The sequence below is a fragment of the Crocuta crocuta genome, unplaced genomic scaffold (assembly GCF_008692635.1).
Source record: "Crocuta crocuta isolate KB4526 unplaced genomic scaffold, BGI_CrCroc_1.0 scaffold549, whole genome shotgun sequence".
Classification (NCBI taxonomy): domain Eukaryota; kingdom Metazoa; phylum Chordata; class Mammalia; order Carnivora; family Hyaenidae; genus Crocuta; species Crocuta crocuta.
The window spans coordinates 95,426-108,880 of record NW_027529169.1 but is presented as its reverse complement, the minus strand read 5'-3'; the positions used below and the strand labels follow the sequence as shown (position 1 = coordinate 108,880).

Sequence of the window (13,455 nt, the reverse complement as noted above, 5' to 3'; positions counted from 1 at the left end):
TTATCTCTCCTTCTATCCTTAATGATAGCCTTGCTGGGTTGCATATTCTTGGTTGCAGATTTTCCCCATTCAGCACTTTGAATATATCATGCCACTCCCTTCTGGCTTACCAAGTTTCTGTTGAGAAATCTCCTGCTAGCCTTAAGGATTTTCCCTTATAAGTTAATGACTTCTTTTGTCTTGCGCCTTTAAGATTTTTTTATCACTATATTTTGCAAATGCAATTATAGTATTTCTTGGTGTTGGCCTACTTTTGATTTTGATGGGAGTTCTCTGTGCCTCCTGGATCTGGATGTCTGTTTCCTTCCCCAATTTAGTGAAGTTTTATGCTATTATTTCTTCAAATAAATTTCCAGTCCTCTTTTCTCTCTCTTCTGGGACTATAATACTAATATTATTATGTTTGATAGAGTCAGCAAGTTCCCTAAATCTATTCTCATGTTGCATAATTCTTCTTTCTCTCTTTTTTTTAGCTTCCTTGTTTTCTGTTATTTTGTCTTCTAGGTCACTAGTTCATTTCTCTGCTTCTTCCAGTCTGCTGGTCATTGCATCAAGCCTGTTTCCAATCTCATGTATTGCACTCTTATCTCTGATTCCTTTTTTTTTTTTTTTTTTTTACCTCTTTTATGTCTGCGGTAAGGCCCTCACTAATGTCTTCTATTCTTTTCTCAAGCTCAGTGAATATCCTTATGATCATTGCTTTAAATTCTCCACCAAGCAAGTTACTTATATCAGTTTTGCTGAGATCTCTGGCCATGGCCTTATCTTGTTCTTTCATTTGGGATGAATTCTTCCATCCTGGGATTTTGTCTAAGTCTCTGCCTTCTTCTGTATGTGAAAAAAGTCAGTTATGTTTCCTGCTTCTGAAAGTAATGGGCTTATGAAGAAGAGTTCATGTAGTGTTCAAGGCCTGGTGTTTTAGGGAGTGTCTCCGGTGTGTGCGGCATCACTCTGCTGTTGTGTTTTGGCTGCTCTATCCTTCAGGCTAGTCATCTACAGAGGCTCTCCATGCCTGCTGTGGACAGTGTTTGGTCCCTGGCCTGAATGTAGTGAGCTTTAACTAGGTGTATTCTGGTCTGCTTGTGTAATGAGACCTGACACCAACTGTACCAGAAGTGAGGCCCTGTAGAACTCTCTGGTTGGGAAACGTGGCATGTGCAGGGATTTCTGCTGGTCTTTTGGGAGAAGGCCTGCTGTGCTAGGATTGAGGCAAGATTGAGTGAAAGGGGCAGTCTCACCAGAGTATAGGCTGTGGAGCTTGGTGTAAGCAAGTTAGGTAGCCAGTGTCCAGGCTGAGCTGCTTCCCTCAGGTGACTCTGTGTTTATGCTAAAGAGTGGGGGAGGGAAATGGTGCCAGCCAATCCTTTGTCCTTAGAGAGGCATCTTCATAAACCGCCTCTCAGGGACATGCTCCAAAAAGAGTGAATGTTTTCCCCACTGTATGCCCCAGGCATTTGTTAGATCGCTGTTTCTATGCTGTCTGCCCCAGGTTGTTTGCCTGCCTTCTCTCCAGCAGTAGGACAGTGCCTTCCTGGCTCTATCCCAGGCAAGCCTGCAGACCTTTAAAACTCCAACATTTAAGCCCCAGTGGTTGCAAGAAGTCACACAATTCAGCCCCTTGTATTCGAAGCCAATGGCTTTGGGGAAAAGTTATTGTTTTCCTCTGTGTGCTCCTCTCTCTCTCACCCTTCTCTGTGACCATGGCTCCCTCTCCTCCACAACATCCACAATCCATTTCTCCCCTAAACCATGTCTCTGGACCTTCTACCTTCTTTGATGTCGCCTCTTCTTTCCCTTCAGTTGTGGAATTTGTTCTGTCAGTCTTCAGGTGGGATTTCTGGAGGATTTAGGATGATTTGATAGTTATCTAGTTCACTAGATAACTTACTCTGCCACCATCTTGAAAATCCTTAATCTGTCTTCCTTCCTTTCTTCCTTCCTTCTTCCTTCCTTCCTTTCTTGTTTCTCAGTATTTCTTTTCTTTTTTTAAATATTTATTTTTGAGAGACAGAGAGAAACAGAGCATGAGGTGGGGTGCAGAGAGAGGGAGACACAGAATCCAAAGCAGGCTCCAGGCTCCAAGCTGTGAACACAGAGCCCAATGTGGGGCTCGAACTCATGAACCATGAGATCATGACCTGAGCTGAAGTCAGACGCTTAACTGACTGAGCCACCCAGAGGCTCCTTAGTACTTCTTTTAAAAGAAACACTTTTAAAAGTATTTTCAAATTTGTTCTTTATGTGGCAAGCTTTTTGAGGTGTTCTTTTATTTTACCATCACATTTAAATGTCTGATTTCTTAAGGTATAGATTTTCCTTATTGATCCCATTTCAGCATACTTAGAAATATCCATCCTTTTCTATTATAGGAAATATATAATTATTTCCTTTTCTCTCCAGCCCTTCTCTTTACCAGTAACTCTTATTATATAGGTTGATCTGGGCAGCTGCCCTTGTCTTTTGGTGCCTATATATCTCACTACCTATCTAATATCTTTATTGTTTTTTGTTATCTATCTAATGTCTTTTTTTATAGTTTATTGTCAGGTTGGTTTCCATATAACACCCAGTGCTCATACCAACAAGTGCACTCCTACTTGCCTATCACCTATTTTCCCCTCTCCCCCACCCCAATCAACTGTCAGTTTGTTCTCAGTATTTAAGAGTCTCTTATGGTTTGCCTCCCTCCCTCTTCTTAACTATTTTTTCCCCTTCCCTCCCCCATGGTCCTCTGTTAAGTTTCTCCTATTCCACATATTTATGTCTTTATTGTTTTTTGTTGCCTAATGAGAGACCTTATCAGATCAGATCTAGATCACTATTTTTATTTTGCTTTTATCTCTCCAAGTATAACCTTCATTAAAAATGTTTATTTATTTTGAGAGAGAGTTTGAGTGGGGTAGGGGCAGAGAGAGGGAGAGAGAACCTCAAGAAGGCTCTGTGCTGACAGCTCAATCCCACAATGACCTGAACCAAAATCAAGAGTTGGATGCTTAACTGACTGGGCCACCCTGGTGCCCCTAGCCTCATTGTTTTGTTACTTCATTTATTATGTTTTTCAGGAATATTTTCACTTGGTTTTTAAAAAATAATATTTTGTTCTTAATTGTTACAGTATCATTCTTATCTTTTTGAGGAAATTATACTTACTTCAAATTCTTACTATTTCTGTTCCAGTAATTCTTCTTTGCATCATATGTTGTGTGGTATGTAATCTTGCCCCTCTACCCCAGTGGATATATTTCTAACATGAATGGTGATTTTGGCTTCTGAACTCATTACATATGTATTGACTTAGCTCTACTGTCTAGTGATGTATAAGAATAGAAGCTTAGGCCCTGGTTTGTGACCTTCTGGGTAAATTTAAAGAAATGACATAGAGGATCCTTAGGCCAGATAGCCCAGGGCATTATAGAACTGTTCTTACCTAGCTTGCTGTCTTAACAAATACTCTTTTTTTTTTTTTTTTATCTTTTGAATTTTATTTTAAACACTGCAACAGGCAGCATTGGGAAAATACTACCTATTTAGATTTATAATCCGTAGTCCATAACCTCTGGGGACATAGGAAGAGAGGATAGAGGAACCATTGCTGAAGTGTGGTGGGTCAGCTCTCATTTGTTTTTATTATTTTCTTGCTCTAGCACTGTTCTAATGTTATCCTGAGAATAGAGGTATCTGAAACTGTTTCTTTTGATTCTTGTATCCAGTGGTGACAGGAAGGATAAAGCCCACTAACTTATATACATTTAGAAATTGAACATTCCAAAGTTTCAGCTGCAGAATCAGTAAATACATTCCTTTGCTTATCTATAACTTGGATTACATTCCAAGTATGTGCTAGCATAAAGCCAGCTTAATGAACAGTTTCAGAAGAGCGTAGGGGCGCCTGGGTGGCTTAGTCGGTTAAGCGTCCGACTTTCGCTTAGGTCATGATCTCGCGGTTCGTGGGTTCGAGCCCCGCGTCGGGCCCTGTGCTGACTGCCAGCTCAGAGCCTGGAGCCTGTTTCAGTCTGTGACTCCCTCTCTCTCTGACCCTCCCCTGCTCACGCTGTCTCTCTCTCTCTCTCCTAGAAATAATAAAATTAAAAAAAATATTTATAAAAAAAAGAGCGTAACTTATCGTTTTTCTTTTTAACAAGCTCATTAGAAGGTGTTACATTCCTTCCCAAATTAATTTCTAAATGCTGATGTTATGAAGGCCAAGTGAAGCCCTGCTTAATATTCTTAGATTTTGACTTATACCAAATACCCTCCTTCTTTCTTGTATACTTAGAGGTATCCAGAGCACATGGAGTTGATATAGCCAAGTCCTAATAATATGCTGCCAAATGTTCTGATTGGCTTTATCTGAAGTTTGGATAAGACCTTCATTGATCTGGCTATCCAAGGATGCAACTGGACATAAGAGAAATGTAAACAAGCTGGCCTTGCTGCAGGGATTTCAGCTAGAATGGACATTTTTATAGTCCCAGTTATATTAAACCAATCAATTTAGTATCTATTCTTACTAGTTAAGCCCCACTTTCTTGAAAAGTATTGTTCATTATCATACTGTTATAATGGGCTCACTTATTAAAAACTTAAGTATTGGCTTTTAAATGTTTTATATGTATTATTTAATGCTCTATCATATACAATGGACATAATTATTATGCACATTTTATAGTTTGAGAAAAGTAAGCCTTAGAGAGGTCAAGTAACCATCCCAAGGCAACTGTTGTAGACAGTGAGAATCTGGGAGTTGAACTAAAGCTTGTGGTTTTGACCACTATATGGCATTATCTTCCACTTCACCATAGATTTTGGTAGAAATGTGGATCTGTGGGAACATAATGATTGAAAGGTGGCTATTTGATAACATTGCTATATCAGTTGATAATAGCTCAGTGAATTTGTGTTGGTTCATAACAGTCTTGGGAGCTTCCTGGGTGAAATCTGAAGCTAGTCCCTATACTCAGAAGGCAGGGAGAGACTGAAGAAAGAAGCAGGGCATTCCAGGTGGGTAGGTGGCAGTTTTAATGATCAGAGGGAACTTACGTATGAGGCTTGTCTTGGGTGGCAGCAAGACAGTTGGATCCTCACAGCTGCCCACTGCTTCTTAAAAGCTTATAAAGAGGCTTTACACATAACGTGCAGGTGTTCTCAACACCAAGTCAGTATCTCAAGGCTGTGTTCTCGGAACAGTCTCTGGGAGTGAGAAAGGCAAGTGGAGTCCACATTCCAAGGATAGAGGAGGGAGGGAGGAGCCTCCAAGTACTGGGTCCAGCTTACGGGTCAGTCAATGGTCATGTCTTTTTGATGATTGCTCCCCAACAATTTGTAATAAATTAAAAAGCCTCACTAATCTCTGGCTTAGCCACCAAAGAAATCCAGATATTCAAAATAGCAATGGCTTTACATAAAAAACCTTTTATTCAAAATATGATGCATTCTTCAATATTTTCTGTGGTTCTGGAGATTTTCTCTCATAATGAGTCCAGTATGGCTTGTTTCTTAAATTCCCAAGAAGCATCATTCCACTCAAGAATATTATCACATATAAAGCATGTGAACACACCAGATGATGTTTCACTTGTGCTTCAAACAGTAACCAGCATTCTACAATGCATTAGGATATTACTAAAATATTTGCAAGTACTCAGATTTCCAAAGATGTTCTTAGTTCAAAGTTCCTTTGAAATTGAGGTCCTACCACCACCAATTCATATTCAAGTTGTTGTTACCTTGAATCCACGTGTAGAGTCCTTGGTAGGATAGTCTAACCCCATTTGGTTGCTAACACTCATAATTTGGAACATTCTAAATATAAAACCACATTGCTACTTTATACTCATTTTCAGTTTATGAAACAGACATCCCTGACTTATGATATGGACAAAAGTAAAAACTTGGGGAAAAGTTAAAAGAACAGAGTCATATCACAGAAGGTGTCTTTTCTTTTTCTTTTTTTTTAAATTTTTAATGTTTATTTTTTGAGAGAGAGACAGACAGAGCATGGGCAGGGAAGGGGCAGAGAGAGAGGGAGACACAGAATCTGAAGCAGGCTCCAGACTCTGAGCTGTCACAGAGCCTGATGTGGGGTTCGAACCCACAAACTACGAGATCATGACCTGAGCCAAATTCGGATGCCCCAGGTGCCCCAGTGTCTTTTCTAATATCTAACAGAAATAAACAAAAAGATGAAAATAAAATTATAATAGAAAAATAAAAGACCAAAAACTACCAAAGAGAGGTTGGGAAATGTCAGCCATTAACTTGAAAAGATGTCAGTGATGAAAAGCAACAATAGATCCTGTATAGAAGTGGGAGGCTTTTAACCTTGGCTTTAAAAGCCTCTTCTAACCATAACTTATAAAAAGTGGATGTGTAAGTTGACAAAATCTTGAGATTTTTCACATCATTTGGGGAAAAGTGGACCAAATGTATATTCATTTTACTTTCCTTTATGGAAGGATCAAAGTATGGCTACAGTTGAAAGATGAATGCATAAGGAGAGGAGAATCTAAATTATTGACACTTTGACAGAAGCACAGTCCCCTGGGCTCCATGATGAAGACCAATACCAATGCTAGATTTCCTTCAAAATAATGCTGATAATTTCCTTTCTTAAAACTTCTCTTGACCCACCAATGTCAACTAACTCCATAGTTTGTAATTAAATAATACCTTCATAATGGCCTCTCTTTCTTACTCTGAATTCTTAACTTTCCACTCTTCTGAATAAGCAATATGTTTTGACTCTTGACTTTCAAGTCATTTCTGGAAAATAGTTAACTCTCTCCAGTTGTTCTTTGTTCTTTTCATGGATTCTTGTTTATCCTTTTCTAATAGCACTTACCTGTTATTTTATTTTTTTTGTAAACTTATTACATAAATATAAAGTTTACACACCTTTCTATCATACTATAGATTCCTTGAAATTAGGACATATACCTTTCATATTTTTATCTGCAAGGGCCAGTTCAGCAGTTGAAACATAGTAGACACTCAATATGTATTTACTAAGTGAAATATATTTTTCATTGAAATGTATTCTGACTTTCAAAGCTTCATGATCTTTTTGACGGTCTCCTTAAATGCTTGCTTCACTTGCTGATTTCTTAGAGTGTAAATGAAGGGGTTTAACAAGGGAGTAATTGAGGTAATGAGCACTGCTATTCCTTTGTTGAAAGCACCTTCTTCTTTTGCTGATGGATTAATGTACATAAACATGCAGCTGCCATAAGAGAGGGAGATGACAATCATGTGGGAAGAACAAGTGGAAAAAGCCTTTGTCCTTTGCTGGGCAGAAGGGATCCTCAAAATGGTCCTGATAATGTACGTATAAGAAAATGTCACCAGCATCAGAGTAACTACCAGCGTCACAGCCGCCACAAAGATGACCATCTGTTCTAGGAGGCGTGTGTCTGAGCAGGCAAGCTCCAGAAGGGGCCCATAGTCACAGTAATAGTGATTCAGAACATTGGAGGCACAGAAATCCACCTGGCTCATCAGGATGATTGGGGGTAAGATAGCTAGGAGTCCTCCCAGCCAGGAGCAGAACACAAGTTGTATGCAGACCCTGTTGCTCATGATGGTTAGGTAATGCAGGGGTTTGCAGATGGCAACATAGCGGTCATAGGACATAGAAGCCAAGAGGTAAAACTCTGTTGCCCCAAGGAATATAGCAAAAAAATATTGAATGAAGCATCCAGCAAAACTGATGACTTTATTTCCTGTTGTCACGCTGGTCAGAAATCTGGGAATAAAAATGGATGTGAAGGAAATTTCTAAGAAGGAGAAATTCCGGAGGAAGAAATACATGGGGGTCTGGAGGTGAGGGTGTACCCAAGTGAGAATGATGATAGTCAGATTTCCTAGGACACTTATCACATAGGTGAGGAGCAGAAAGATGAATATCACAGCTTGGACCTCAGGTTGATTTGTGAAGCCCAACAGAATAAACTCAGTAAATGTCCTGTTTTTCATTGTTGGCCCTTAGGAGATCTAAAGGAAAAAGGTGAGTGATGAAAAGTGAAGTTTCTAAGGGTAGGAGAGACAAAGGTGATTGTAATGAGTGAAGTCATATATTATTCTCTATTCAATTGACCCAAAACCAGTATCATGTATCAGTGGCCTTGGCTACATGGAATCCCAATATCTTCTATGTGAATGACCTTAATGCCAAAGCCCTTTAATTTCCCAAGTTGATATATTTCTCGACACTTAACAGAATCTGTTACAGAATAATTACTTTTTGAATTTTGAACCTATCTTTTAATCTCAAAATGTTTATGAAATCTCCACATTTAAGTTACTTTTATCTGACTATTAACTTCTCATACTTCTGTGGGGCGCCTGGGTGGCTCAGTCAGTTAAGCATCAGACTTCAGCTCAGGTCATGATCTCACGGTTCGTGGGTTCGAGCCCCACAACGGGCTCTGTGCTGACAGCTAGCCCAGAGCCTGGAGTCTGCTTTAGATTCTGTAACTCCCTCTCTCTGTAACCCTCCACTGCTCACACTGTCTCTCTCTTTCTCAGCAATAAAAAAAATAATAATAATTTCTCATACTTCTGTGGTCTTGGTAAAACTGTTTCTATCCTGTTTCCTGTGCTTTTCTTTCTTCTCCTTGTGCTCTTTCCCCTTTATTGAATGTACAGTTTGATGTTTCCCTAGCTATCTGCCATAGATCCTATCTATCTCCATTACTGTCAAAATCTCTGACTTCTTTGTTTCAGCAACTAATAGGAAATTCTCCACATGGATATGGTTGAAGGTTTTGATGCGTAAGTGACTTATTCTGCACCCCTATTTCTTTTGAAGCATAATTTTGTGTGTAGACCTTTAAGACTTAAGATCTTTGGTTCAGTACTGTCTCATATTATATTGTGAGCACTTTTGGTACATGAACAAGACTCTGGTGTCAATAAATCATATTAACCAGCATTTTCTTATTTGTTTCTCTGCCATGTTCAAAGTCTTGTAGGTAGATTTGGAATATATCTCTGAGAATAAAGATCTTGAGATACTCACAAGGAGCGACTCAGTGGGGATTTCGCCCAAAGTTTTAATGATTCTTCAGTGGCAAACTAAGGATGACAGTTTATTATGCCACAGACTTTCCTGTTCTCTATTCTTGGCATAGAAACCAGGAAGAGGGATATTCAGGTTTCTGACAAGAAGAGTACTTCGTTGATAAATTGGTAATCCCCGAGGAAGGAAACTTTGGCGGTGGTACCTTGCATGCATTTTTAGATTTGTCTTTTTCTATATATATTTTTTAAGTAGGCTCCATGCCCAGCGTGGGGTTCAAGCTCAATGGGGCTTGAACTCACCACCGTGAGATCAAGACCTGAGCTGAGATCAAGAGTTGGACGCTTAACTGACTGAACCACCCAGGCACCCCTCATTTTTCTGATTCAGAGGCAAAGACAGTGTAAACGACCCTTCTAATTCACATGCATATGGGTTAGAAAAAATCATATCCTCACAATCATTCTTGCCAATCTCCCCATTATCGCATACAGCTCTTGGAGGCACTAGGTGATATTTAATATTGACCTGGATTCCCCTACAGCCCTCCCTTCCCTGTTTGTACTAACCTCTGGTCTGTGGCAAGTAGTTCATTTTCATCCAGATTTTCATGACTGATTAACTTTATGATCTACATTTATAGAATAATAACATCAGTGACTTTAAAAACATACAGCACTCACACCCTTGACAATCTGAATGACTGTAGTGGGATGTTCACCTTGCTGTTCCTAAGAAGTAAGTTAAGGGTTAGATGTGCCATGTAGTATAAATATTAACATGCTCTCTATTGACTTCCTGTCAACATTTTCCCTCCCCCCCTTTTTGTTGCAGGAGTCGCTGGCAATATGTGGATATTTATTTATATGAGAAAATGAATTATAGTTGCCATGCAATATTACATTAGTTTTAGGTGTGCAACATAGTGATTTGATATTTTTATGCATTATGAAGTAATCACTATAATAGGTCTAGTTACTATCTGCCACCATGAAAGTTATTACCTTATTGATTATCACCTGTGCTGTACATTACATCCCTGTGACTTATTTATTTTATAACTGGAAGTTTGTACCTCTTAATCCCCTTCACCTGTCTCACCTCCCTCCCCCAACTATTCCCCACTCTGGTAACCTACAGTTCATTTTCTGTATCTATGATTTTGTTTCTGTTTTGCTTTGTTGGTTCTGTGTCTTAGATTCCAGATATAAGCATTCTACTCTTCTCTTAATGAAAGTACCCAAGTCTGTGGGGCTTAATAAGGAAGTATATTACCTTCCATTTTATGAATCCAAACCATAATCAAATCATAGTTCCTGAGAGACATAGTCCTTCACATGTATAATAAAAAAGAAAAATTAGTAAACTCCACCCAAGCAATGATAGAAATAGAAGAGTGGACTTTGGTATATGGAAAATCCCTTTATATTTCTTTTCTAAGAGAGATGATTTTGAAGTTCTTAGAAGGCAGGATATGGGCGTCTTTGCAGTTTCTGTGTTAGGCAGAATGATGCAGGTTTTATCCGCTCTTTTCAGAAGAGGCACATGGGGATCAATTTCCTGAAGAAGCTAACCATGCCCTATGGACTTATGTTCAAAAGCTTCAAATGAATCTCAGTTGTTGACAGTTTTGAGAACAAGTCGTAAACATATGGCTGAGGAGAGAAGGTCCAGAGAGACCATGATAAGGGTTCCATGAGAGAATCTGCCACAGACATGAGGTTTGTGAAGCTGAGAGCCATGGAGTGAGACCCCTGAGGATTGGTGTCTCACCTGGCCTACTCATCTGGCCTACTCATCGTTCCTATTATTTCTCCCTTTAATAATGTTTGGCCAGTGCTCAAACGTGACATAAATGAATTTACTTCAGAGTGAATTACCATAACCTTAATGCCATCACCCCTTCCATTAAGATTTGCATTACTAATTTTACCAAAATTAATGAGAATCAGCAACTGGAAAATGTTTTGCTGTTATAGATTTGGCTGATATGTTCTATGAATAGCTCTTTACCTTTGAAGGAATAACATTTTCACTCACTTCCCCATGAAATATTTTGATAGCCTTGCCAATGCCCATTCCTTTATAGATCTTTTTTTTTTTTTTAAATTTTTTTTTTAATGTTTTATTTATTTCTAGGAGAGAGAGAGAGACAGCGTGAGCAGGGGAGGGTCAGAGAGAGAGGGAGTCACAGACTGAAACAGGCTCCAGGCTCTGAGCTGGCAGTCAGCACAGAGCCCGACGCGGGGCTCGAACCCACGAACCGCGAGATCATGACCTAAGCGAAAGTCGGACGCTTAACCGACCAAGCCACCCAGGCACCCCTTTATAGATCTTAACCACATGCAACTTACTCCAAGAGCACAGGTATAACATGGTATTGACAACATCTTCCTGCAAGGAAATTCAGACTCCAATCAGCATTGGGCCATTGCATCCTGCAAAATTCAAGGCACTGCTACTTCAATTAAGTTTCTGGACATTACTTGACAGCCAAGGATGATCCATACCTGATGTAGTAAAGAACCAATTTCTTATTGGTATTAGCACTTAATATTTTAAAGTAGACACAGCATGTACTGTGTGTGTTTGGGTTTTGGAGGCAACATCTTTCTCATTTATAAAATTTATTAGATTCATTATGCTATTACTTACAAATTAGCTCTCTTTGGGCCATCCAATGACAAAAGGTTCTAGAGTCTGTCTAAATTGCAATAAATTAGGCACCCTCATTGGTGTTCCCCCCAGAAACTCCTTCATTTTAGAGACTTCATTCTTTTTTTTTTAATGTTTTATTTATTTCTAGGAGAGAGACAGCATGAGTAGGGGAGGGTCAGAGAGAGAGGGAGTCACAGACTCTGAAACAGGCTCCAGGCTCTGAGCTGGCAGTCAGCACAGAGCCCGACGCGGGGCTCGAACCCACGAACCGTGAGATCATGACCTAAGCGAAAGTCGGAAGCTTAACCAACTAAGCCACCCAGGCGCCCCTCATTTTAGAGACTTCAACAACCTCCTAACATTCCTTCTGGAGTTTTTGGATCAGCTATGGTGGCCATAAATTGTTCATGGGCTTCTGGTGTAAGAGATTGTTTTCCTTGGCTGAATCCTATACACCACTGGGATGGCAACTGTTGGCTGCATAGTGGGCTCTTCATGAGATAAATGCTTTCACAGGTCCTGAGCTTGTGACTCTCTGAATGCAGTTGCTCATTGTGCCTGTGGTCATTGAGCCAGCGTTCCACAAACTTGGCATGCCTGTAGAGGCCTTATTATTAAAATGAAGTGCTACTTATGGAGCCAGCATGGGCCCTCTGGCATACACCACCTGCAGATTTTTGCTAGATGCAACAGTGCATTGGGATTAATTGAATGATTAGGAGAGGGAGTTTGTATTTATAGATGTCAGCATCACCATGGTGCATGGTAGAGCCTACTGAAGAGCTGCTGTATTCCACTATCTGGGACATCCTAATCAAGGATGGGATCCATGGGTTAGCACAGTTATCTTAACAGTAGATGATGTCCTGGCCAATAAGTAGCCCCTTCTGCACATTTTTATAGACTGTAGGGCCATTGCCAATGATATGGCATCTGGTCTGACTAATGGCAGCAACAACAATTCCTATCCAAGGTGTTCCTGCCTGGCTGTTGGGGTAAAGAACAATGGAGTTTCTTGTCTCACTGATCCTAAAGTACAAATCAAGGTCACACATATTCTCCACATACTAAAATTCAGTTTTCGGGGACTCATTGCAGTGCATAGGGAGATGAATTGGCTTTGATTTCTGAGACACATATTGGCATAACCTCAGATCTGATGCCACTAACCTTGAACTGGTGGTAGGTCCATGAAATATCAGGCCTTGAAGAAACTACTGCCCTGTAGTACTGAGAAGAATGAAAGGGACTTCCTCTCTCCTTTACCATGGATAATATAGTGCTGAACTAATGTACCTTATATGGGAAAATGTGGCATTCTCTATACAGTTGACAAGGCTCAATTCCCTGGGGACTTCATTAACCAATGCCAAATAGATTTTATGGGGTCCTGACTCCCTCTACAGAGGATACTTACCATTTTTTGACCATAGTAGACACTTATAAGGGCATATTACTCATCTATCCTTCCAGACATGCTACCATTGAAGCCACAACACAAGGCATCAACAAGACACTTCTTATTCCCTTCAGACTTTCAGACATTACTGATAGTGACCAAGGCATGCACTTCCTGTCTCAAAATACACAATGCTGGGCTCCTGTAAAGACATTTAGTAAAACTCCCAACCCTTTCCTTTCCACCCACTTTACCAATTTCAGGCTGCAGGCCTTTGAGAGTACAATAAAGGCTTACTTAAAGCAACCTTACTAAAGTTACGTGATTAATACATGGTCTTCCAGATGACTGTCACTGCCGTCAGCAACCTTACTTATGCTCA

The 13,455-nt window shown here is 39.9% G+C and overlaps 1 protein-coding gene across 1 annotated transcript; it reads right to left on the bottom strand.

The window, feature by feature from the left end:
• Positions 1 to 7,044: 7,044 nt before the first annotated feature.
• Positions 7,045 to 7,971, bottom strand: LOC144226127 (olfactory receptor 6C4-like). The gene has a single exon (XM_077757429.1). The coding sequence runs from the start codon at positions 7,969 to 7,971 to the stop codon at positions 7,045 to 7,047; it is 927 nt and encodes a 308-aa protein (XP_077613555.1).
• Positions 7,972 to 13,455: the final 5,484 nt, after the last annotated feature.

Coding starts and splice junctions, on each gene's coding strand:
- LOC144226127 (XM_077757429.1), bottom strand. CDS start 7,971: ATGAAAAACAGGACATTTACTGAGTTTATTCTGTTGGGCTTCACAAAT.